General features: G+C 20.6%; 5 protein-coding genes and 2 pseudogenes across 5 annotated transcripts; 5 read left to right on the top strand and 2 right to left on the bottom strand.

The window, feature by feature from the left end:
- Nucleotides 1-425: 425 nt before the first annotated feature.
- On the top strand, nt 426-2,722 carry LOC125062958 (cytochrome c oxidase subunit 1-like; the record flags this gene model as incomplete). The annotated part of the gene is given in 1 exon segment (XM_047669144.1): nt 426-2,722. A coding segment is annotated over 1 exon segment (1,557 nt), but the record flags the coding sequence as incomplete, so codon positions are not given.
- On the top strand, nt 2,044-2,722 carry LOC125062968 (cytochrome c oxidase subunit 2-like). The gene is given in 1 exon segment (XM_047669150.1): nt 2,044-2,722. A coding segment is annotated over 1 exon segment (663 nt). The 3' UTR covers nt 2,707-2,722.
- A 1,202-nt stretch (nt 2,723-3,924) lies between these two features.
- Nucleotides 3,925-7,326, bottom strand: LOC125062957 (annotated as a pseudogene).
- Nucleotides 7,327-9,337: 2,011 nt separating this feature from the next.
- Nucleotides 9,338-10,550, top strand: LOC125062965 (cytochrome b-like). The gene is given in 1 exon segment (XM_047669147.1): nt 9,338-10,550. A coding segment is annotated over 1 exon segment (828 nt). The 5' UTR covers nt 9,338-9,394; the 3' UTR covers nt 10,223-10,550.
- A 5,064-nt stretch (nt 10,551-15,614) lies between these two features.
- On the top strand, nt 15,615-17,911 carry LOC125062956 (cytochrome c oxidase subunit 1-like; the record flags this gene model as incomplete). The annotated part of the gene is given in 1 exon segment (XM_047669143.1): nt 15,615-17,911. A coding segment is annotated over 1 exon segment (1,557 nt), but the record flags the coding sequence as incomplete, so codon positions are not given.
- On the top strand, nt 17,233-17,911 carry LOC125062967 (cytochrome c oxidase subunit 2-like). The gene is given in 1 exon segment (XM_047669149.1): nt 17,233-17,911. A coding segment is annotated over 1 exon segment (663 nt). The 3' UTR covers nt 17,896-17,911.
- A 1,876-nt stretch (nt 17,912-19,787) lies between these two features.
- On the bottom strand, nt 19,788-21,667 carry LOC125062963 (annotated as a pseudogene).
- Nucleotides 21,668-22,629: the final 962 nt, after the last annotated feature.

The raw sequence follows: 22,629 nt of genomic DNA, 5'->3' as shown, positions 1-22,629 counted from the left end.
TTTTTAGGATTTTTTCCTAAATGAATTATTCTTAATTTTTTAATAAACAATAATATATACATTATTTCTTTTATTTTTATTATATCTAGATTAATTATATTATTTTTTTACATTCGTATTATTTATCTTTCTTTTTTATTAAATTTTTTTAAATTAAAATGATTTAAAATTAAAATTAAAAATAATTTTTTCTCTTTAATTAATTTTTTCTCTTTAATTTCTATGACAGGTTTAATTCTTAATACTTTTATATTTTTTTAAGGTTTTAAGTTAAAATAAACTAATAGTCTTCAAAATTATTTATAAAGAAATTCTTTAAGCCTTAGAAATTTTTCCACCTTAAAATTTGCAATTTTATATCATAATTGAATATAAGACTTAATAAAAGAGAAAATTCTCGTTAATAAATTTACAATTTATCGCTTATAACTCAGCCATTTTATTAGCGAAAATGACTTTATTCTACTAATCATAAAGATATTGGAACTTTATATTTTATCTTCGGAATTTGATCAGGGATAGTAGGAACATCTTTAAGTTTACTTATTCGAACTGAATTAGGAAATCCAGGATTTTTAATTGGTGACGACCAAATTTATAATACTATTGTAACAGCTCATGCTTTTATTATAATTTTTTTTATAGTTATACCCATTATAATTGGAGGATTTGGAAATTGATTAGTCCCATTAATACTAGGAGCTCCAGATATAGCTTTCCCCCGAATAAATAATATAAGATTTTGATTATTACCCCCTTCTTTAACTCTTCTTATTTCAAGCAGAATCGTAGAAAATGGAGCAGGAACAGGATGAACAGTGTACCCCCCACTATCATCAAATATTGCTCATAGAGGTTCATCAGTAGATTTAGCTATTTTTTCTTTACATTTAGCTGGAATTTCTTCAATTTTAGGAGCAATTAATTTTATTACTACTATTATTAATATACGTATTAGAAATATATCTTTTGATCAAATACCATTATTTGTATGATCAGTAGGAATTACTGCTTTACTTTTACTTCTTTCTTTACCGGTACTTGCAGGTGCTATTACAATACTTTTAACAGATCGAAATTTAAATACATCATTTTTTGATCCTGCTGGAGGAGGAGACCCAATTCTTTATCAACATCTATTTTGATTTTTTGGACATCCAGAAGTTTATATTTTAATTTTACCAGGATTTGGTATAATTTCTCATATCATTTCTCAAGAAAGAGGAAAAAAAGAAACTTTTGGTTCATTAGGAATAATTTATGCAATAATAGCAATTGGTCTTTTAGGATTTATTGTATGAGCTCATCATATATTCACAGTAGGAATAGATATTGATACCCGAGCTTATTTTACATCTGCAACAATAATTATTGCTGTTCCTACAGGAATTAAAATTTTTAGTTGATTAGCAACACTTTATGGAACTCAAATTAATTATAGACCTTCAATATTATGAAGATTAGGATTTGTATTTTTATTTACTGTTGGAGGTTTAACTGGAGTAATTTTAGCTAATTCTTCAATTGATATTATTCTCCATGACACATATTATGTTGTTGCTCATTTTCACTATGTTTTATCTATAGGAGCTGTATTTGCTATCTTAGGGGGATTTATTCATTGATACCCTCTTTTTACTGGGTTAAGTTTAAACAACTACTACTTAAAGATTCAATTTATTGTTATATTTATTGGAGTAAATTTAACTTTTTTCCCTCAACATTTCTTAGGATTAGCAGGAATACCTCGACGATACTCAGATTATCCAGATAATTATTTATCTTGAAATATTGTTTCATCTTTAGGATCTTATATCTCCTTAATTGCAACAATTATAATAATAATAATCATTTGAGAATCAATAATTAATCCTCGAATAATTATTTTTTCATTAAATATACCTTCATCTATTGAATGATATCAAAATCTTCCACCAGCAGAACATTCTTATAACGAATTACCAATTATAAGTAATTTCTAATATGGCAGATAATATGTAATGGATTTAAACCCCATTTATAAAGGTTTTCCTTTTTTTAGAAATGGCAACCTGATCAAATTTTAATTTACAAAATGGAGCTTCACCACTTATAGAACAAATAATTTTTTTTCATGATCATACTTTAATTATTTTATTAATAATTACTATTTTAGTAATATATTTAATAATAAATTTATTTTTTAATAAATTTATTAATCGATTTCTATTAGAAGGTCAAATAATCGAATTAATTTGAACTATTTTACCTGCTATTACTTTAATTTTTATTGCATTACCATCTTTACGGTTATTATATTTACTTGATGAATTAAATAATCCTTTAATTACCCTAAAATCTATTGGTCATCAATGATACTGAAGTTATGAATATTCAGATTTCAAAAATATTGAATTTGATTCTTATATAATTAATGAAATAGATAAACTTAATAATTTCCGATTATTAGATGTAGATAACCGAATTATTTTACCAATAAATAATCAAATTCGAATTTTAGTTACAGCAACAGATGTAATTCATTCCTGAACTATCCCTTCTTTAGGAGTAAAAGTTGATGCTAATCCAGGGCGTTTAAATCAAACTAATTTTTTTATTAACCGACCAGGAATTTTTTTTGGGCAATGTTCAGAAATTTGTGGAGCTAATCATAGATTTATACCTATTGTTATTGAAAGAATTTCTATAAATAACTTTATTAACTGAATTAATAATTATTCATCATTAGATGACTGAAAGCAAGTATTGGTCTCTTAAACCACTTTATAGTAAATTAGCAATTACTTCTAATGAAAGAATTAGTTAATTTATAACATTAGTATGTCAAACTTAAATTATTACATTAGTAATATTCTTTTATTCCTCAAATAATACCTATCAACTGAATTTTTTTTTTTTTTTTTTTTTTTTGTATTTTTTTACTATTTAATATTATAAACTATTATATTAATTGTAATTTAAACTTAAAATCTAAAATTAAAAATAATTTAAAAAAAAATTATTTAATTTGAAAATGATAAATAATTTATTTTCTATTTTTGACCCATCAACAAACATTTTTAACTTATCATTAAATTGAATAAGAACTTTTATTGGATTAATATTTATCCCATTTTCTTTCTGATTAATTCCTAATCGTCATTTTTTAATATGAAAATTTATCATTACAAAACTTCATAATGAATTTAAAATTTTACTTAATTTTGAAAAAAATAAAGGATCAACTTTAATTTTTATTTCATTATTTTCTTTCATTTTATTCAATAATTTCTTAGGACTTTTTCCATATATTTTTACAAGAACTAGACATCTAACAATCTCTCTAACATTATCATTATCTTTATGAATAACATTTATATTATTTGGATGAATTAATAATTCTAAACATATATTTATTCATATAATTCCTCAAGGAACCCCAAGAATTTTAATACCATTTATAGTTTTAATTGAAACAATTAGAAATATTATTCGACCAGGAACTTTAGCTATTCGTTTAACAGCAAATATAATTGCTGGACATTTATTATTAACTTTATTAAGAAGAACTGGTAATTCTATAAGAAATTATTTTTTATTTTTTTTAATCTTTGTACAAATTTTATTATTAATTTTAGAAAGAGCTGTAGCAGTAATTCAATCTTATGTTATTACAATTTTAAGAACCCTTTATTCTAGAGAAACTAATTAATTAAATGACAAAAAATTTTCATAACCACCCTTATCACTTAGTAGATTATAGTCCATGACCTTTAACTGGAGCAATTGGAACAATAACTTTAGTTACAGGTATAGTAAAATGATTCCATAACTTTAGAATAAATTTATTAATTTTAGGATATATTATTATTTTAATAACAATATTTCAATGATGACGAGATGTATGCCGAGAAGGAACTTTCCAAGGAAAACATACTATCCTTGTTTCAAAAGGATTACGATGAGGAATAATTTTATTTATTGTCTCAGAAATTTTTTTTTTTGTTTCATTTTTCTGAGCTTTTTTTCATTCTAGATTAGCACCTAATATTGAATTAGGTACTATATGACCTCCTATAAGAATTACCCCATTTAATCCATTCCAGATTCCATTATTAAATACAATTATTTTAATTACATCTGGATTAACTATTACATGAGCACATCATGCTTTAATAAATAATAATTTTACACAAACTTCCCAAAGTATAATTATTACTATTATTTTAGGGTTTTATTTTTCTATTCTTCAAATATATGAATACTATGAAGCTCCATTTACTATCTCTGATAGAGTATATGGATCAACATTCTTTATAGCAACAGGTTTCCACGGATTACATGTAATTATTGGAACAATTTTTATTTTAACATGTTTTATACGATTTAATAATAACCATTTCTCTAGATCTCACCATTTTGGATTTGAAGCAGCAGCATGATATTGACACTTCGTAGATGTCGTATGATTATTTTTATATATTTCTATTTACTGATGAGGTAATTAATTTATATAATATATTTAGTATATTTGACTTCCAATCAAAAAGTTTAAAAATTTTAATATAAATAATTAAAATTATATTTTTTATATCAACTATTTTTTTTTTAATTTCAAATGCATTCATTTTAATTTCTTCAGTAATATCAAAAAAAACAAATCTAGATCGAGAAAAATGTTCCCCATTTGAATGTGGATTTGACCCTAAATCTTTACCTCGAATTCCTTTCTCTTTACATTTTTTTTTAATTACTGTAATTTTTTTAATCTTTGATGTTGAAATTGCTTTAATTTTCCCAATCATTCCATCATTTACTATAACAAATATTTATATTTGATTTAAAACAAGAATTTTTTTTATAATTATACTTTTATTAGGTCTTTATCATGAATGAAATCAAAAAATATTAAATTGAACATATTAGGAAAATAGTTTAAAAAAAACATTTGATTTGCATTCAAAAAATATTAAAAATTAATTTTTCTTAAATAAGAAGCAATTCCCATGCATTTAATTTCGACTTAAAAGATAGAGTAAAATAATACTCCTTATTTACTTAATTGAAACCAAATAGAGGTATATCACTGTTAATGATATTATTGAATACAAGATTCCAATTAAAGAAATATTTTATATTAAGCTGCTAACTTAATTTTAGTGGTTAATTACCATTAATATTTCTAATTTAATTATTTAAATTTATATAGTTTAATAAAAACTTTACATTTTCAATGTAAAAATAAAATTTCAATTTTTATAAATTATACCTAAAGATAAATTATCACCTTGATATCTTCAATATCATACTCTACAATTGAGCTATTTAAGTAATTAAAATCATTTTAATATAAATATAGATATAAATAACATTCATAAAACAAATCTATATAAATAAATTTTAAAATTATTTATTAAAAATATATTAAAAATAATAGAATAATTTTTTAAAATATTATAAAAACCTTGTCCTCTATATAATTCTCTTCAACCAAAATCAATATTTTTAGATAAACTATTCCCTAACTTTAAAACAGAATAATTAACCCCATAAGTAAATAAATTAGGTATAAATCATATTCCCCCTAAAAAACTTCTTAGATTAAAAAATTTTAAAAATTTATTTAAAGAATATAAATTTATAGAACTAATTAATCATCCTATAATAATCCCAGAAACTCTTACATAAATCACTATAATCTTTAAATTAATTGGTAAAAAAATCATATAAGGATAACTAAAAATAAATCAACTTAAAAAACTCCCTGAAACTACTCTTATAAATAATAATAAAATCATTCTTTTTAACATTGTATAATCTTCATCGTATAAATTATAAACTCTAAATAAATTAAACTCATTTACTATTAAATATAAAGATAAACGAATAGAATAAAAAACAGTTAATCCAGTAGAAAAATAATAAAGAAAAAAAATAATAAAATTTAAATTACTTATTCTCACTATTTCTAAAATTAAATCTTTAGAATAAAATCCAGATAAAAATGGAATTCCACATAAAGATAAATTAGAAATATTAAAACAAAGGGAAGTTATAGGAATATAAATTCTTAAACCCCCTATATAACGAATATCTTGATTATCATTTAATATATGAATAATTATCCCAGCACATATAAATAATAAAGCTTTAAATATAGCATGAGTTAAAAGATGAAAAAACGCTAAATCTCTAAATCCTATTCTTAAAATTCTTATTATTAACCCCAATTGGCTTAAAGTTGATAAAGCAATAATTTTTTTTAAATCAAATTCATAAACAGCTGAAATCCCAGCTATAAATATTGTTAAACCAGAAACTAATAATAACATTTTTAAAAATTCTGTCCCAATTAACAAAGAATTAAAACGAATTAATAAATAAACCCCAGCTGTAACTAAAGTTGACGAATGAACTAAAGCTGAAACAGGGGTAGGAGCAGCTATAGCAGCTGGAAGTCAAGCTCTAAAAGGAATTTGAGCACTTTTAGTTATAGCCCCTAAAATAATTAAAAATCTAATTACTCATGAACAAAAATCTATCTTTATTAACTCTAAATAAAAAATAAAATTTCAACTCCCAAAATTAACTATTCATGCAATAACCATTAATAATATTACATCTCCAACTCGATTAGATAAAACAGTCAATATACCGGCATTATAAGATTTAATATTTTGATAAAAAATTACTAAACCATAAGAAACTAAGCCTAAACCATCTCACCCTAAAAAAATTCTAATAATATTTGGTCTTAAAATTAATAATATTATAGAAAGAACAAATATTAAAACTAAAATAATAAAACGATTTAAATTTAATTCAGAACTTATATAACTTTTTCTATAAAAAATTACAGAAGAAGAAATTAAAGAAACAAATATTATGAATAATAAAGATATTCAATCCAATAAGATAGAAAAAACAATATTTATAGAATTAAAAGATAAAATTTCCCATTCTAAAAAAACAACAGTATTTCTTATTAAAAAATATAATATAAATACTATATTTATTAATATAAATATAAATAAAAAAAAAAATCTAATAAAACAAATAGAATTATTATTTTTAATAACTTAAAATGGAAACCCATATATTTGACTCCACAAATCAATATTTTATTTAAATTATTTAAGTTAAATCCAAATTCTAAAATCAAATTTAAAAATAAAAATATTTAAAGGAAATCAATGTAAAAATAATAATAAATATTCTCGAGAAACCCCAGAATAAAATCTGTATAAACCTAAATTATAAACTCCATGTTGTGAATAAGAAAATAAATATAAACTATATCCTGCTCTAAAAAAAGAAATTAATATTAATATAATTATTGTTACTCATGATCATCTAACTAAACTATTGATTAATTTTAATTCCCCAAAAAAATTTATTGTGGGAGGTGCCGCCATATTCCCAATTATAAATAAAAATCATCATAATCTTATTGAAGGTATAAAATTTATTATCCCCTTATTTATAAATAAACTTCGAGTTCCTAAACGTTCATAATTAATATTAGAAAGACAAAATATACCAGATGAACATAAACCATGACCAATTATTAAAATATAAGAACCGTAAATCCCTCAATAATTTAAAGTTATAATCCCCCCAATTACTATCCCTATATGAGCAACTGAAGAATAAGCAATTAAAGATTTTATATCTACTTGACAAAAACATTTTAAACTAACAAATACTCCACCAAGTAGTCTAATAACAACTCAAATTCACCCAATTTTTATAGTCAACCCCTGAAAAATAATTATAATACGTAATAAACCATATCCTCCTAATTTTAATATAACTCCAGCTAAAATCATAGAACCTGAAATAGGGGCCTCAACATGAGCCTTAGGAAGTCATAAATGAACAAAATATATAGGTATCTTAACAAAAAAAGCCAAAATTATTGATAAATATAAAATTAAAGAAGTATTTTGATAAAATTTATATATATAAATAATTATTGTATTTATTTCATTAAAAATAAAAAATAAACTTATCATTAAAGGTAAAGATACAAATAAAGTATAAAATAATAAATATAAACCTGCTTGAATACGTTCAGGCTGATAACCTCACCCTAAAATTAAAATTAAAGTAGGAATTAAACTTCCCTCAAAAAATAAATAAAATATTAAAATATTTATTGAACTAAAAGTTAAATATAATATAATTAATAAAAATAAAATATTTATTAAAAATAAATTTAAATAATATTTTGTCTTAAATAAATTTTCTCTAGCTATAATTATTAAAGAACAAATTCAAATTCTCAATAAAATTAAACCAAAAGAAATTATATCACATCCTAATATATAACTTAAATTACAAAAATTTATTAAATTTATACTAACAATTATAAATAAAAATATAAAAATAAATAATATTATCTGAACCAATCAAAATATATTTTTTAAAAAACATAAAGGTATTATAAAACAAATATATAATAAAAATTTTATCATAATAAATTATAACTTTGGAAATAATCATTTCCAAAAGTACGAATTATAGAAACTAAAATCGATAAACCTAAAGCCCCCTCACAAACAGAAAAAACTAAAAAAACTATTAATATATATATATCATAATTTATTATTAAAAAATAATATATTATTAAAAAATAAATTCTTAAAACAATAAATTCTAAACTTAATAAAACAATTAATAAATGTTTATGCTTTCTTACAAAAATTATATTACCAATAAAAAATATAATTAAAATAACTAATTTTATCATTTGTGTTTTTATAGTTTAAAAAAAAACATTGGTCTTGTAAACCAAAAATAATGTAAAATTTAAAAACTTCAAAGAAAAGAATTATTTCTCATCAATAATCTCCAAAATTATTATTTTTATTAAACTATTCTTTGATATTTTATTTTTTATATTAACAATAATAATTTTTATCTCTTTTATTATAATATTTTCAACTCATCCATTAAGAATAGGTTTAATAATCCTTTTCCAAACTTTATTACTTTCATTAATCTTAGGTATATATATTAATACTTATTGATTTTCTTATATTCTTTTTCTAATTTTTCTTGGAGGTTTATTAGTTTTATTCATCTATGTATCAAGAATTGCATCTAATGAAATAATAAACTTTTCATTAAAAATAAAATCATTTTTTATATTAATAATTTTTACAATAATAATTCTTTTTATTTTAAAAATAAAAAATTATCTCAATTTTATAGATAATTTCATTAATGATGAAATAAATAGAATAAATAATTACTTTATATTCTTTAATGAAAATAAAATTAAACTATCAAAATTATATAATTCCCAAACTTTTTTAATAATTATAATAATTATTATTTACCTATTTATTACTTTAATTGCAGTTATTAAAATTACTAATATTTTTTTTGGGCCATTACGATCTTTCAACTAATGATAAAAAAATTTTTACCTATACGAAAAACTCACCCATTATTAAAAATTATAAATAATTCTTTAATTGATTTACCCTCACCATCTAATATTTCAATTTGATGAAATTTTGGATCATTATTAGCTTTATGTCTAATTACCCAAATTTTAACTGGGCTATTTTTAACAATATACTATTATGCTAATATTGAATTAGCTTTTTACAGAGTAAACTATATTTGCCGAAATGTTAATTATGGATGATTAATTCGAACCTTACATGCAAATGGAGCTTCTTTTTTTTTTATTTGTATTTATATCCATATTGGTCGAGGAATTTATTACGAATCATTCAATTTTATTTATACTTGAATAGTAGGAATTATTATTTTATTTTTATTAATAATAACAGCATTTATAGGTTATGTTCTACCATGAGGTCAAATATCTTTTTGAGGAGCTACAGTAATTACAAATCTTTTATCAGCTATCCCATATTTAGGAAATACGCTATTAAATTGAATTTGAGGAGGATTTGCTGTTGATAACCCTACTTTAACTCGATTTTATACTTTCCACTTTCTTATACCATTTATTATTCTAGCAATAACAATAATCCATTTATTATTTTTACACCAAACAGGTTCAAATAACCCATTAGGAACAAATAGAAATTTAGATAAAATTCCTTTTCACCCTTATTTTACTTTTAAGGATTTAATTGGATTTATCATTATAATATTTATTTTAATTTTATTAACATTAACAAATCCTAATATACTAGGTGATCCAGATAATTTTATCCCTGCTAATCCTTTAGTTACTCCAGTACATATTCAACCAGAATGATATTTTTTATTTGCTTACGCAATTTTACGGTCAATTCCAAATAAACTTGGAGGTGTAATTGCTCTTTTAATATCAATTTTAATTATTGCAATTCTCCCATTTACATTTAATAAAAAAATACAAGGAATTCAATTTTATCCTTTAAATCAAATCATTTTTTGATCTATAATTATAACTATTATCTTATTAACATGAATTGGAGCACGACCAGTAGAAACTCCTTATATTTTAACAGGACAAATTTTAACAATTATTTATTTTTCATACTATATTATCAACCCAATTATTAATAAAATATGAGATAAAATAATTTTTTACAATTAATTAATTAATGAGCTTGTAAAAGCATTTGTTTTGAAAACTTAAGAAAGAATTATTATTCTATTAATTTATACTAAAAATATTTATTAAATAATAAATATTTTTAAACCTAAATATAAAATTATTATATTTAAAGAAATAGGTAAATAAACCTTTCAACATAAATATATTAATTTATCATAACGATAACGAGGTAATGTACCACGAACTCAAATAAATAAAAAAGAAATAAATCTTAACTTTAAATAAAATTCTAAACTTAATCTATACCCACCTATATAAAGTAAAACAAATATTATTCTTATAAATAAAATTCTTGAATACTCTGCCAAAAAAATTAAAGCAAATCCTCCTCTTCTATATTCAACATTAAACCCTGAAACTAATTCTCTTTCACCTTCAGCAAAATCAAAAGGAGTTCGATTAGTTTCAGCTAATATTGAAGAAAATATACATAAAGATAAAGGAAACATTAAAAATAAAAATCAAATATTTTCTTGAAAAATATTTAAACTTAATAAATTAAAATCTATAATTAAAATTAAAGAAGACCCAAAAATTAAAGCTAATCTAACTTCATAAGAAATAGTTTGAGCAACTGCACGTAAACCTCCTAATATTGAATAATTAGAATTTGAAGACCAACCAGCAATTAATAAAATGTAAACTCCTACTCTTGTACAACAAAAAAAAAATAAAACCCCTAAATTAAATATAATAATATTAAATGAATAAGGAATTAATATCCAAATAATTAAAGATAAAAAAAAACCAATAACAGGAGAATAATAATAATACAAATAATTAGAATAATTTAAATAAGTTTGCTCCTTTCTAAATAATTTAATTCCATCAGAAAAAGGTTGTAAAATTCCTATAAACCCAATTTTATTTGGACCTTTTCGAATTTGAATATAACCTAAAACTTTTCGTTCTAATAATGTTAAAAAAGCAACACCCACTAAAACCCCAATAAATAAAATTATTAAACCTAAAATAATACTAAATTTTTCAATTATTATCACTACTACTTATATAAATAATTATATATTTATGATTTCTAAAACCATTACATTTTTCTGCCAAAATAGCAAAAAAATTAATAATATTCCTTATTAAAAAATTATTTTCAATAATTGATCCTTTCGTACTAAATTATTAAATTTTTATAAAGATAGAAACCAACCTGGCTCACACCGGTTTGAACTCAGATCATGTAAGATTTTAATGATCGAACAGATCAAAATTTTAAACTTTTGCATCTAAATTTTATCTTAATCCAACATCGAGGTCGCAAACTTTTTTTCTTATAAGAACTAAAAAAAAAAATTACGCTGTTATCCCTAAGGTAATTTAATCTTTTAATCATAAATTATGGATCAAAATTTCATATATTAATGTAAAATTTTTAAAAAAAGTTTATTAAATTTTTCTATCACCCCAATAAAATACTTAAAAAAATATTAAATAAAAATTTTATACAAAATTAATATAATTTTAAATATAAAACTCTATAGGGTCTTCTCGTCTTTTAAATAAATTTTAGCTTTTTAACTAAAAAATTAAATTCTATTTTTAATAAAGAGACAGTTTATATTTCATCAAATCATTCATACAAGTCTTCAATTAAAAGACTAATGATTATGCTACCTTTGTACAGTCAATATACTGCAGCCCTTTAAAATAATTCAGTGGGCAGATTAGACTTTAAATTATTTTCAAAAAGACATGTTTTTGATAAACAAGTGAATATAAATTTTTGCCGAATTCCTTTTTATTAATTTAAATAATTTTTATTTTATTTATAAATTATATACTAATTTTATCATTATATCTATTTTTATTAAATTAAAAAATATTTTTTTTATAAAAATTTAAATTAAAATAAAATTTTAATTAAATGAAATTATTGATAATAAACTATAATTTATAAAAAATATAAATTTTAAAAATTTCAATTTTTTTTTACTTTTATTATAAAAATCTAATTTAAAGCTTATCCCCTAAAATATAAAATTAAATTTTAAAAATAATTAATTAATTAATTATTTTTAAAATTTATTTAAAATTAAACTTTTTTCTAAAAAAATTAGATATCATTAAAAACGATTAACTTTTCATTTCCAATTAATTATTAAAAATAATTATGCAATATTAACTTTTTTAATTAATTAACTCTTTAAATTTCGAAATAAATTTACCCAATTTTTTTTTTTAAAAAACTCTGATACACAAGATACAATAAATAAAATTTACTTTTAAATAAATTTTTATTTCAATATTTTCAATTTTTCTTTCACAATACTATTTCACTATAAATTTTAAAATTTTTTCTATAAAAATACTTTAACCCCCATTAAATATATTATATTAAAATTTTTTTTCATATTTATTATTTATTAAATTAACCCCTCAAACTAATTATAATTATAATTTCTTTTCAATGTAAATGAAATACTTTAACAAGCTCTAATTTGTTCTTTCTAGGAACACTTTCCAGTACCCCTACTTTGTTACGACTTATTTCAATTTTTAAATGAAAGTGACGGGCAATATGTACATATTTCAATTATTAATCATTTTAAAAAATTATTTAAAATTACATTTAAATCCACTTTTAATTAACTATTTCAAAATTAATATCCATTTATATATTTATATTGTAATCCATCTTATATTTTAATTATTATCTACATCTTGATCTGAATTAATTTTATTATTAAAATTTTAAAATATTATTTTTATTTAAAAATATTTTTTTAACAACGATATATAAAATTATAAATTAAATATGATTATTCGTGGATTATCAATTACTAGACAGATTCCTCTAAATGAACTAAAATACCGCCAAATTATTTAAGTTTCAATAAATAATTATATACTATTTTAGTAATTTATTTTAATTTTTTATAATAGGGTATCTAATCCTAGTTTTTTATAAAATTTTTAAATTCATAATTTTAATTTAAATTTAATTAAAATTAAAATTTCACTTAATAATTTTTTTTTTAATTTAATTTATTATTATTTATTTTTACTAATAAAATTTATTTAAATTTTTGTATAACCGCAACTGCTGGCACAAAATTTGTTATTTAAATATAAATATTACTAAATCTTAATTTCTTAAATTTTTAATTTTAATTACTATGAAATTTATTATCAAATTATTTAAATTTAATAAAATTAACACTAAAATTTATATGTAAATTAAACTTAAAATAAATTTTTTAAATCATAAATTTTTATCTATTTTTTTATATTTATACATAGATTTTTTTTTTTTTTTTTTTACATTAAATATTTACATTTATATTAAATTTTATATAATTCTTTATTTTTTTTCTTCTAATATGTATATAAATACAAATTCACTATCATACACAGAATAATAAGAATAAATAAAAAAAATTATAAATATAATATTTATTTTTTTAACAATTTATTATATAAAAATAATAATAATATATTTAAATATTTAATTTATTATTTTATTTATTATAAATTAAATGTTTAATATACATATATATATATATATAAATAAATACATGTATGCGTACATACATATGTATATATATATATATATATAATTAATTAACCTTTATTTAATTTTTAAACCTTTCCCAATAATTTTTATATATAAAAAAAATTAAGAATAAGCTAAATTAAGCTATTGGGCTCATACCTCAAATATAAAGATATACTTTTTCTTAAATAAAGTGCCTGATAAAAGGATTATTCTGATAGGATAAATTATGTAATTTTTTACCTTTATTATATTTTTTAGAATTAAACTAAACCTAATAATATCAAAAATTATTGTGCATCTTACACTAAAATATATTTAAATAAATAGAACTTAAATTTCTTTTAAATTTTTTTTATTTTAAATTTATTTTTATGTAAATTCTAATAAAATATTTTTTATTTTTATTTTATTTTTTAGAACTTTAATTTCTATTTCATCTAATTCATGATTAGGATGTTGAATAGGACTAGAAATTAATTTGTTAAGATTTATCCCCCTAATTTCTAATACAAAAAATTTATTAAATACAGAAGCAGCATTAAAATATTTTCTTACCCAATCAATTGCTTCAATTAATTTTCTATTTTCTATTCTTTTAAAAATAATTTTATTCAAAAATTTTGAAATAAATAATTTTCTTTCAATTATAATTAATTCTTCTTTACTAATAAAAATAGGGTCTGCTCCATTTTATTTTTGATTTCCTAATATTATAGAAGGACTTTCTTGAATAAATTGCTTTATTTTAATAACATGACAAAAAATTTCCCCTATAATTCTCCTTTCTTATTACATAAATAATAATTTTATTATAATTATTATAATGTTAAATGCAATAATTGGTGCTATTAGTGGTTTTAATCAAACTTCAATTCGAAAATTAATAGCTTTTTCCTCAATTAATAATTTAGCATGATTAATAGCTAGAATAATAATTAGAGAAAATATTTGATTAATATATTTTTTTTTATATTCATTTTTAAATTTAATTTTATGTTTTATATTTTCAATATTAAATATTTTTTATATCAATCAAATTATAAATTTTAATTTAATTACAATTATTAAAATATCTTTAATAATTAATTTTTTTTCTTTAGGAGGTTTACCTCCATTTTTAGGATTTTTTCCTAAATGAATTATTCTTAATTTTTTAATAAACAATAATATATACATTATTTCTTTTATTTTTATTATATCTAGATTAATTATATTATTTTTTTACATTCGTATTATTTATCTTTCTTTTTTATTAAATTTTTTTAAATTAAAATGATTTAAAATTAAAATTAAAAATAATTTTTTCTCTTTAATTAATTTTTTCTCTTTAATTTCTATGACAGGTTTAATTCTTAATACTTTTATATTTTTTTAAGGTTTTAAGTTAAAATAAACTAATAGTCTTCAAAATTATTTATAAAGAAATTCTTTAAGCCTTAGAAATTTTTCCACCTTAAAATTTGCAATTTTATATCATAATTGAATATAAGACTTAATAAAAGAGAAAATTCTCGTTAATAAATTTACAATTTATCGCTTATAACTCAGCCATTTTATTAGCGAAAATGACTTTATTCTACTAATCATAAAGATATTGGAACTTTATATTTTATCTTCGGAATTTGATCAGGGATAGTAGGAACATCTTTAAGTTTACTTATTCGAACTGAATTAGGAAATCCAGGATTTTTAATTGGTGACGACCAAATTTATAATACTATTGTAACAGCTCATGCTTTTATTATAATTTTTTTTATAGTTATACCCATTATAATTGGAGGATTTGGAAATTGATTAGTCCCATTAATACTAGGAGCTCCAGATATAGCTTTCCCCCGAATAAATAATATAAGATTTTGATTATTACCCCCTTCTTTAACTCTTCTTATTTCAAGCAGAATCGTAGAAAATGGAGCAGGAACAGGATGAACAGTGTACCCCCCACTATCATCAAATATTGCTCATAGAGGTTCATCAGTAGATTTAGCTATTTTTTCTTTACATTTAGCTGGAATTTCTTCAATTTTAGGAGCAATTAATTTTATTACTACTATTATTAATATACGTATTAGAAATATATCTTTTGATCAAATACCATTATTTGTATGATCAGTAGGAATTACTGCTTTACTTTTACTTCTTTCTTTACCGGTACTTGCAGGTGCTATTACAATACTTTTAACAGATCGAAATTTAAATACATCATTTTTTGATCCTGCTGGAGGAGGAGACCCAATTCTTTATCAACATCTATTTTGATTTTTTGGACATCCAGAAGTTTATATTTTAATTTTACCAGGATTTGGTATAATTTCTCATATCATTTCTCAAGAAAGAGGAAAAAAAGAAACTTTTGGTTCATTAGGAATAATTTATGCAATAATAGCAATTGGTCTTTTAGGATTTATTGTATGAGCTCATCATATATTCACAGTAGGAATAGATATTGATACCCGAGCTTATTTTACATCTGCAACAATAATTATTGCTGTTCCTACAGGAATTAAAATTTTTAGTTGATTAGCAACACTTTATGGAACTCAAATTAATTATAGACCTTCAATATTATGAAGATTAGGATTTGTATTTTTATTTACTGTTGGAGGTTTAACTGGAGTAATTTTAGCTAATTCTTCAATTGATATTATTCTCCATGACACATATTATGTTGTTGCTCATTTTCACTATGTTTTATCTATAGGAGCTGTATTTGCTATCTTAGGGGGATTTATTCATTGATACCCTCTTTTTACTGGGTTAAGTTTAAACAACTACTACTTAAAGATTCAATTTATTGTTATATTTATTGGAGTAAATTTAACTTTTTTCCCTCAACATTTCTTAGGATTAGCAGGAATACCTCGACGATACTCAGATTATCCAGATAATTATTTATCTTGAAATATTGTTTCATCTTTAGGATCTTATATCTCCTTAATTGCAACAATTATAATAATAATAATCATTTGAGAATCAATAATTAATCCTCGAATAATTATTTTTTCATTAAATATACCTTCATCTATTGAATGATATCAAAATCTTCCACCAGCAGAACATTCTTATAACGAATTACCAATTATAAGTAATTTCTAATATGGCAGATAATATGTAATGGATTTAAACCCCATTTATAAAGGTTTTCCTTTTTTTAGAAATGGCAACCTGATCAAATTTTAATTTACAAAATGGAGCTTCACCACTTATAGAACAAATAATTTTTTTTCATGATCATACTTTAATTATTTTATTAATAATTACTATTTTAGTAATATATTTAATAATAAATTTATTTTTTAATAAATTTATTAATCGATTTCTATTAGAAGGTCAAATAATCGAATTAATTTGAACTATTTTACCTGCTATTACTTTAATTTTTATTGCATTACCATCTTTACGGTTATTATATTTACTTGATGAATTAAATAATCCTTTAATTACCCTAAAATCTATTGGTCATCAATGATACTGAAGTTATGAATATTCAGATTTCAAAAATATTGAATTTGATTCTTATATAATTAATGAAATAGATAAACTTAATAATTTCCGATTATTAGATGTAGATAACCGAATTATTTTACCAATAAATAATCAAATTCGAATTTTAGTTACAGCAACAGATGTAATTCATTCCTGAACTATCCCTTCTTTAGGAGTAAAAGTTGATGCTAATCCAGGGCGTTTAAATCAAACTAATTTTTTTATTAACCGACCAGGAATTTTTTTTGGGCAATGTTCAGAAATTTGTGGAGCTAATCATAGATTTATACCTATTGTTATTGAAAGAATTTCTATAAATAACTTTATTAACTGAATTAATAATTATTCATCATTAGATGACTGAAAGCAAGTATTGGTCTCTTAAACCACTTTATAGTAAATTAGCAATTACTTCTAATGAAAGAATTAGTTAATTTATAACATTAGTATGTCAAACTTAAATTATTACATTAGTAATATTCTTTTATTCCTCAAATAATACCTATCAACTGAATTTTTTTTTTTTTTTTTTTTTTTTGTATTTTTTTACTATTTAATATTATAAACTATTATATTAATTGTAATTTAAACTTAAAATCTAAAATTAAAAATAATTTAAAAAAAAATTATTTAATTTGAAAATGATAAATAATTTATTTTCTATTTTTGACCCATCAACAAACATTTTTAACTTATCATTAAATTGAATAAGAACTTTTATTGGATTAATATTTATCCCATTTTCTTTCTGATTAATTCCTAATCGTCATTTTTTAATATGAAAATTTATCATTACAAAACTTCATAATGAATTTAAAATTTTACTTAATTTTGAAAAAAATAAAGGATCAACTTTAATTTTTATTTCATTATTTTCTTTCATTTTATTCAATAATTTCTTAGGACTTTTTCCATATATTTTTACAAGAACTAGACATCTAACAATCTCTCTAACATTATCATTATCTTTATGAATAACATTTATATTATTTGGATGAATTAATAATTCTAAACATATATTTATTCATATAATTCCTCAAGGAACCCCAAGAATTTTAATACCATTTATAGTTTTAATTGAAACAATTAGAAATATTATTCGACCAGGAACTTTAGCTATTCGTTTAACAGCAAATATAATTGCTGGACATTTATTATTAACTTTATTAAGAAGAACTGGTAATTCTATAAGAAATTATTTTTTATTTTTTTTAATCTTTGTACAAATTTTATTATTAATTTTAGAAAGAGCTGTAGCAGTAATTCAATCTTATGTTATTACAATTTTAAGAACCCTTTATTCTAGAGAAACTAATTAATTAAATGACAAAAAATTTTCATAACCACCCTTATCACTTAGTAGATTATAGTCCATGACCTTTAACTGGAGCAATTGGAACAATAACTTTAGTTACAGGTATAGTAAAATGATTCCATAACTTTAGAATAAATTTATTAATTTTAGGATATATTATTATTTTAATAACAATATTTCAATGATGACGAGATGTATGCCGAGAAGGAACTTTCCAAGGAAAACATACTATCCTTGTTTCAAAAGGATTACGATGAGGAATAATTTTATTTATTGTCTCAGAAATTTTTTTTTTTGTTTCATTTTTCTGAGCTTTTTTTCATTCTAGATTAGCACCTAATATTGAATTAGGTACTATATGACCTCCTATAAGAATTACCCCATTTAATCCATTCCAGATTCCATTATTAAATACAATTATTTTAATTACATCTGGATTAACTATTACATGAGCACATCATGCTTTAATAAATAATAATTTTACACAAACTTCCCAAAGTATAATTATTACTATTATTTTAGGGTTTTATTTTTCTATTCTTCAAATATATGAATACTATGAAGCTCCATTTACTATCTCTGATAGAGTATATGGATCAACATTCTTTATAGCAACAGGTTTCCACGGATTACATGTAATTATTGGAACAATTTTTATTTTAACATGTTTTATACGATTTAATAATAACCATTTCTCTAGATCTCACCATTTTGGATTTGAAGCAGCAGCATGATATTGACACTTCGTAGATGTCGTATGATTATTTTTATATATTTCTATTTACTGATGAGGTAATTAATTTATATAATATATTTAGTATATTTGACTTCCAATCAAAAAGTTTAAAAATTTTAATATAAATAATTAAAATTATATTTTTTATATCAACTATTTTTTTTTTAATTTCAAATGCATTCATTTTAATTTCTTCAGTAATATCAAAAAAAACAAATCTAGATCGAGAAAAATGTTCCCCATTTGAATGTGGATTTGACCCTAAATCTTTACCTCGAATTCCTTTCTCTTTACATTTTTTTTTAATTACTGTAATTTTTTTAATCTTTGATGTTGAAATTGCTTTAATTTTCCCAATCATTCCATCATTTACTATAACAAATATTTATATTTGATTTAAAACAAGAATTTTTTTTATAATTATACTTTTATTAGGTCTTTATCATGAATGAAATCAAAAAATATTAAATTGAACATATTAGGAAAATAGTTTAAAAAAAACATTTGATTTGCATTCAAAAAATATTAAAAATTAATTTTTCTTAAATAAGAAGCAATTCCCATGCATTTAATTTCGACTTAAAAGATAGAGTAAAATAATACTCCTTATTTACTTAATTGAAACCAAATAGAGGTATATCACTGTTAATGATATTATTGAATACAAGATTCCAATTAAAGAAATATTTTATATTAAGCTGCTAACTTAATTTTAGTGGTTAATTACCATTAATATTTCTAATTTAATTATTTAAATTTATATAGTTTAATAAAAACTTTACATTTTCAATGTAAAAATAAAATTTCAATTTTTATAAATTATACCTAAAGATAAATTATCACCTTGATATCTTCAATATCATACTCTACAATTGAGCTATTTAAGTAATTAAAATCATTTTAATATAAATATAGATATAAATAACATTCATAAAACAAATCTATATAAATAAATTTTAAAATTATTTATTAAAAATATATTAAAAATAATAGAATAATTTTTTAAAATATTATAAAAACCTTGTCCTCTATATAATTCTCTTCAACCAAAATCAATATTTTTAGATAAACTATTCCCTAACTTTAAAACAGAATAATTAACCCCATAAGTAAATAAATTAGGTATAAATCATATTCCCCCTAAAAAACTTCTTAGATTAAAAAATTTTAAAAATTTATTTAAAGAATATAAATTTATAGAACTAATTAATCATCCTATAATAATCCCAGAAACTCTTACATAAATCACTATAATCTTTAAATTAATTGGTAAAAAAATCATATAAGGATAACTAAAAATAAATCAACTTAAAAAACTCCCTGAAACTACTCTTATAAATAATAATAAAATCATTCTTTTTAACATTGTATAATCTTCATCGTATAAATTATAAACTCTAAATAAATTAAACTCATTTACTATTAAATATAAAGATAAACGAATAGAATAAAAAACAGTTAATCCAGTAGAAAAATAATAAAGAAAAAAAATAATAAAATTTAAATTACTTATTCTCACTATTTCTAAAATTAAATCTTTAGAATAAAATCCAGATAAAAATGGAATTCCACATAAAGATAAATTAGAAATATTAAAACAAAGGGAAGTTATAGGAATATAAATTCTTAAACCCCCTATATAACGAATATCTTGATTATCATTTAATATATGAATAATTATCCCAGCACATATAAATAATAAAGCTTTAAATATAGCATGAGTTAAAAGATGAAAAAACGCTAAATCTCTAAATCCTATTCTTAAAATTCTTATTATTAACCCCAATTGGCTTAAAGTTGATAAAGCAATAATTTTTTTTAAATCAAATTCATAAACAGCTGAAATCCCAGCTATAAATATTGTTAAACCAGAAACTAATAATAACATTTTTAAAAATTCTGTCCCAATTAACAAAGAATTAAAACGAATTAATAAATAAACCCCAGCTGTAACTAAAGTTGACGAATGAACTAAAGCTGAAACAGGGGTAGGAGCAGCTATAGCAGCTGGAAGTCAAGCTCTAAAAGGAATTTGAGCACTTTTAGTTATAGCCCCTAAAATAATTAAAAATCTAATTACTCATGAACAAAAATCTATCTTTATTAACTCTAAATAAAAAATAAAATTTCAACTCCCAAAATTAACTATTCATGCAATAACCATTAATAATATTACATCTCCAACTCGATTAGATAAAACAGTCAATATACCGGCATTATAAGATTTAATATTTTGATAAAAAATTACTAAACCATAAGAAACTAAGCCTAAACCATCTCACCCTAAAAAAATTCTAATAATATTTGGTCTTAAAATTAATAATATTATAGAAAGAACAAATATTAAAACTAAAATAATAAAACGATTTAAATTTAATTCAGAACTTATATAACTTTTTCTATAAAAAATTACAGAAGAAGAAATTAAAGAAACAAATATTATGAATAATAAAGATATTCAATCCAATAAGATAGAAAAAACAATATTTATAGAATTAAAAGATAAAATTTCCCATTCTAAAAAAACAACAGTATTTCTTATTAAAAAATATAATATAAATACTATATTTATTAATATAAATATAAATAAAAAAAAAAATCTAATAAAACAAATAGAATTATTATTTTTAATAACTTAAAATGGAAACCCATATATTTGACTCCACAAATCAATATTTTATTTAAATTATTTAAGTTAAATCCAAATTCTAAAATCAAATTTAAAAATAAAAATATTTAAAGGAAATCAATGTAAAAATAATAATAAATATTCTCGAGAAACCCCAGAATAAAATCTGTATAAACCTAAATTATAAACTCCATGTTGTGAATAAGAAAATAAATATAAACTATATCCTGCTCTAAAAAAAGAAATTAATATTAATATAATTATTGTTACTCATGATCATCTAACTAAACTATTGATTAATTTTAATTCCCCAAAAAAATTTATTGTGGGAGGTGCCGCCATATTCCCAATTATAAATAAAAATCATCATAATCTTATTGAAGGTATA

This window comes from Pieris napi (genome assembly GCF_905475465.1).
Source record: "Pieris napi chromosome W unlocalized genomic scaffold, ilPieNapi1.2 SUPER_W_unloc_3, whole genome shotgun sequence".
NCBI classification, from domain to species: Eukaryota; Metazoa; Arthropoda; class Insecta; order Lepidoptera; family Pieridae; genus Pieris; species Pieris napi.
The sequence above is the reverse complement of the archived record's forward strand: the minus strand, read 5'-3'. Positions and strand labels throughout refer to the sequence as shown.